The 3,737-nt window shown below is 44.3% G+C and overlaps 1 protein-coding gene across 1 annotated transcript; it reads right to left on the bottom strand.

Annotated features, from left to right (window-relative positions):
- Positions 1 to 6: 6 nt before the first annotated feature.
- Pmar_PMAR018002 (conserved hypothetical protein) lies at positions 7 to 2,546 on the bottom strand (the record flags this gene model as incomplete). The annotated part of the gene is made up of 10 exons (XM_002769008.1): positions 7 to 87; positions 136 to 263; positions 306 to 507; positions 738 to 924; positions 1,010 to 1,057; positions 1,255 to 1,384; positions 1,425 to 1,549; positions 1,602 to 1,673; positions 1,718 to 1,814; positions 2,389 to 2,546. Coding segments are annotated over 10 exons (1,228 nt in total), but the record flags the coding sequence as incomplete, so codon positions are not given.
- Between the last annotated feature and the right edge of the window lie 1,191 nt (positions 2,547 to 3,737).

Genomic DNA, 3,737 nt, shown 5'->3' on the forward strand with positions numbered 1-3,737 from the left:
CACACACTAGTCTTCCTTAGCATTGGACACTTTGAGTAGCAGTTGGTCGTTCTTAAATGCCAGTAGAGCGCCAGCAATGAGTAGGATCTGACGACCATGAAGTTTCAAGTTATAACAGGCCCGTGGAATACTCACAGAGCAAGTGGCGAACACTGTAGACTCGTTCATGGTGCCCACACTGGTACAAATCTTCGCAACGAGAACGTTAAGAGGTACTCGATATAGATTGAACATAGTTGCTCGAATCGACGCCGGCACGATACCTGAGCCAAGGCTCAACGAACACACAAGTTGTTGAGGATTACTCGATCGAATCGAATAATGTGTCGGGAAGTAGACACCACAACACGCCTCGAATAAACAGAATGCTACTAGTCTTGGCAAAGAGGCTATAGTGACGCATGGGACCTGACAAGGACAAAGGATGTTATAACAAACGACAATGTGGGAAATTACGCACATGTTCAACGACGTGTGTTGGTGACAACATGAAAATTCTAGGGAATTCTACAAAATCATTAATCATACGAATTCGAGTAGAATCCAACAAGAATTCACCCTAATTTCCTCAAAGTTTCCATATGGTCACTAACACACACAGTATTATTTCCCACACTACTAGACCTACTGCTAGAGCGATTGCTGCTAGTAAAAGGACGTAAGGTAGGATACTGGGCAGTCGACTCGATCGGCCCTGAAATAAGTCCTCAGCACAATTGAGGAATCTGTACACTTACGCTAAGGGTCTCAAATACTTCACTTCCGATCATCATTGCTATCATAAAGTTAGTGAATACCGTGCCCGGGTCCATAGACTCCGGAAGGGCGGGCGTCCACATGAATACGAATACATACATAGCCGATTCGAAGCAAGACTGGAGCACAATACTCATAACGTGAATGCTGCAAGCCAACTGTCCCCACCTGTATCAAGCCACAGACGAGGACACTAGGCTGTGCTATAACGACTCGAAGGGCCTCCATCATTGCTGTCCGGATGGCAGAGAACGGTGAGCTCGATGATGAGCCAACTTTTGACTTGCCATAATTTTCGTTCCTGAGAATAATCAGTCCCTAAGCCAGTGTTGGAGGAATATATGTTTACTCCCCTCAGCTCAGCTCGGCAGTTTCCTCACTAACTATCACACACGAATTCGAGTAGAAGTGTACAGACACCAATAAGAACTTGTCAAAATTTCCTCGAAATTTCCATATCGTCACCAACAAATTTTCCACACTATTAGGAATCCTCACCATAGTAAACTGATCGCTACTCCGCATATACCCAACGTGGCAGCAGAGACCCGGAAGGGCCCAATAGGGCCGTACTTGACAGCAGCAAAGTGCGATACCACTCCAGCCACAATTGCTGTCGTGCCGTTACCTATATAACAAATAGGGAACAACAGCGAACTAATGTCTACCCAAAGTGGCCTTGGCAAAAGTGTCGTTGAGTGCCGATTCGTCGAAACCCCGTTTCGCGTGCTCCTCCAACATCCACGCTTCGAACACCGAGAAAAGTAGTGATGTGGAAACCCCTCCCAAGAACCTGATAATTCAATCCAAGTAAGAGCCAAATAATGATGACAATGTAAGCTCACCGGCCTAGTAGTAGAGCATAGAAATTATGCAAGTGGTAGAGTAGACATGCTACAGCGTAGAGAATGCAGTACCTGATAAAACTAAACTCTAAAACTGGTATATAGATGCTACTCACATCAGGCAAGCCTTCTTCCGACCGAAGGCATCAGCCATACCACCAACAAACGTCCCGCAAATACCCGAGGTCAGGAAGCCGACAATGAATAGAGAACCTGTAATGGAGTCCTTGGCCACGAGGAGTTCATTTCTATGATTGAACCGAGTAAAATATTCATCGTACTGATGAACGCAACGGAAGGGTAGATTTTGCTCCTCATAAAAACGATGATGATGATTGCATACAATACGGTCTCAATACGCTGTACCCACTGCTACCTGTAAATTCACGACGAATTTTACCCACAGCAACGATGAGGAGGGAAACTCGAATTAGTCTCAAGTTAGAGCTTCGAAAGTAACGACCGATCCTTCATCGTTCCGCGTTGGGTAGTCTAGCAGTAGCGAAATTATTCGTTTCAACACTGAGAAGACTAAGTTAATATCATATATTCTCAGTCATATTCCATTCACGTTTACGAGACCTTGATCGCACGTAAAGCTTCTCTTGAGGGGTTCATAAACATTGGAGTTTCACGACCCGTTTTACGTGAAGTGGCGTTAAACTCTGTGAAAAAGTCGTGCAGTAGTTGTGAAATATATTTTTCAGTACGGTCGTGAAACTCCATCGATAAAGACCACCATCATCACAAAAACCTTATTAATACAGTCGCTTCCCTATGCTACTACCAATATCCTCAATGCTATATCCATACGATCGATACAACGCATACACAAAGGGGCCTTGAAGCCAGTCAGCGAATACTGCTAATACATACACTCCGAGGTAGACGAATTGAAAATGACGGAATTCTCCTATGCCACTGCTACTCCCATGCTTATCGAAACTGCTAGTGATCTGAAAAACAGCACGAAATTTAACGCGTATCGAGTCGCGATAGCACCTCTCGAGTCGATGACCGAGGCCATAGAGTTCTGTAAAGAGGTTTACCAACACATAGAACTCCTAGAAATACACATAGTGTGCTTTCAGTTGGCCATAGTAATAACAAGGACGAAATGCTCATCTATTTGCATACGGTACTGATCGCCAATCGCGTGAAGTATATTAAACCCAATGGGCCTGTTTCACAAGGATACTCAATTCAAGGCGCCGTATGTTTAGGAGCAATATAAGGAGTTTTTTATTAACAGAATTATCCACGTAGTCTGACATGGTAGACTATACGAGTCACAAGTGCAACAACGTTCATTATCAACAGCCTTAACTAGTCAAACAAATAAACAGAGCTTCCCCAGAGAGACGGGCTGAAAAATGGTACGTAGTATTAGTGCGAAGGTTGAACAGTCCCATCATTAGCCACGATGCCGGTGGAGTAATTGTTTGACGTTTACTCGAGTTTAAGGCGCAATTTTCTCAACTATGAAACGCTGTGATGATAACACAGATGCAAGGTTGTGACGGTTTCAAGATACCCTCGATTCGCCCGCTGATGATCTACCTTAGCCCACCATCAGTAAACCAATTATGAAATTTAGAATCGATTCCGACAGAATCCCTTTTTACACGTATAACACGATGTTCAGATGCCGAGTTCTGTCGGTCCTACAAGTTAGCCACGGCCCGATTATAGATCCGAAACGGCCGATCGACTGATGGTGATGATGACAGACCTTGGCTTTATTGATCTTCACAACCTCAGGTGGAGTCCTGCGACGTACGCACACACACCACTGGGCGAGCGCTAAATCAAAATCGATGTCGTCATTTCGACCACCAACTTAGTAACCCAAGTCTAGGAAATTAGAAGCAACTAAATTTACATGCATTTATCTCCATGGAGTAAGTGCAGGTAATGTTGCTTTTAAAGGTGAACGGGTAAAGGGGCAAGAATGTATTATTATCATCACATCGCAGCCACGAAAATAACAATAGTGTTATTAGCGTTCTAGTATAACTGCGAAGCGACGAGGCTGTTGTTATCAGCTACATTAGACAGTAGTAATAGTAGTAGCAGTGTCACACAGACTTCATTCATCGACTCTGTGTAACACTGCCCTGGGAGGAGTGCGAGTGG

Source organism: Perkinsus marinus, assembly GCF_000006405.1.
Source record: "Perkinsus marinus ATCC 50983 genomic scaffold scf_1104296966692, whole genome shotgun sequence".
Classification (NCBI taxonomy): domain Eukaryota; phylum Perkinsozoa; order Perkinsida; family Perkinsidae; genus Perkinsus; species Perkinsus marinus.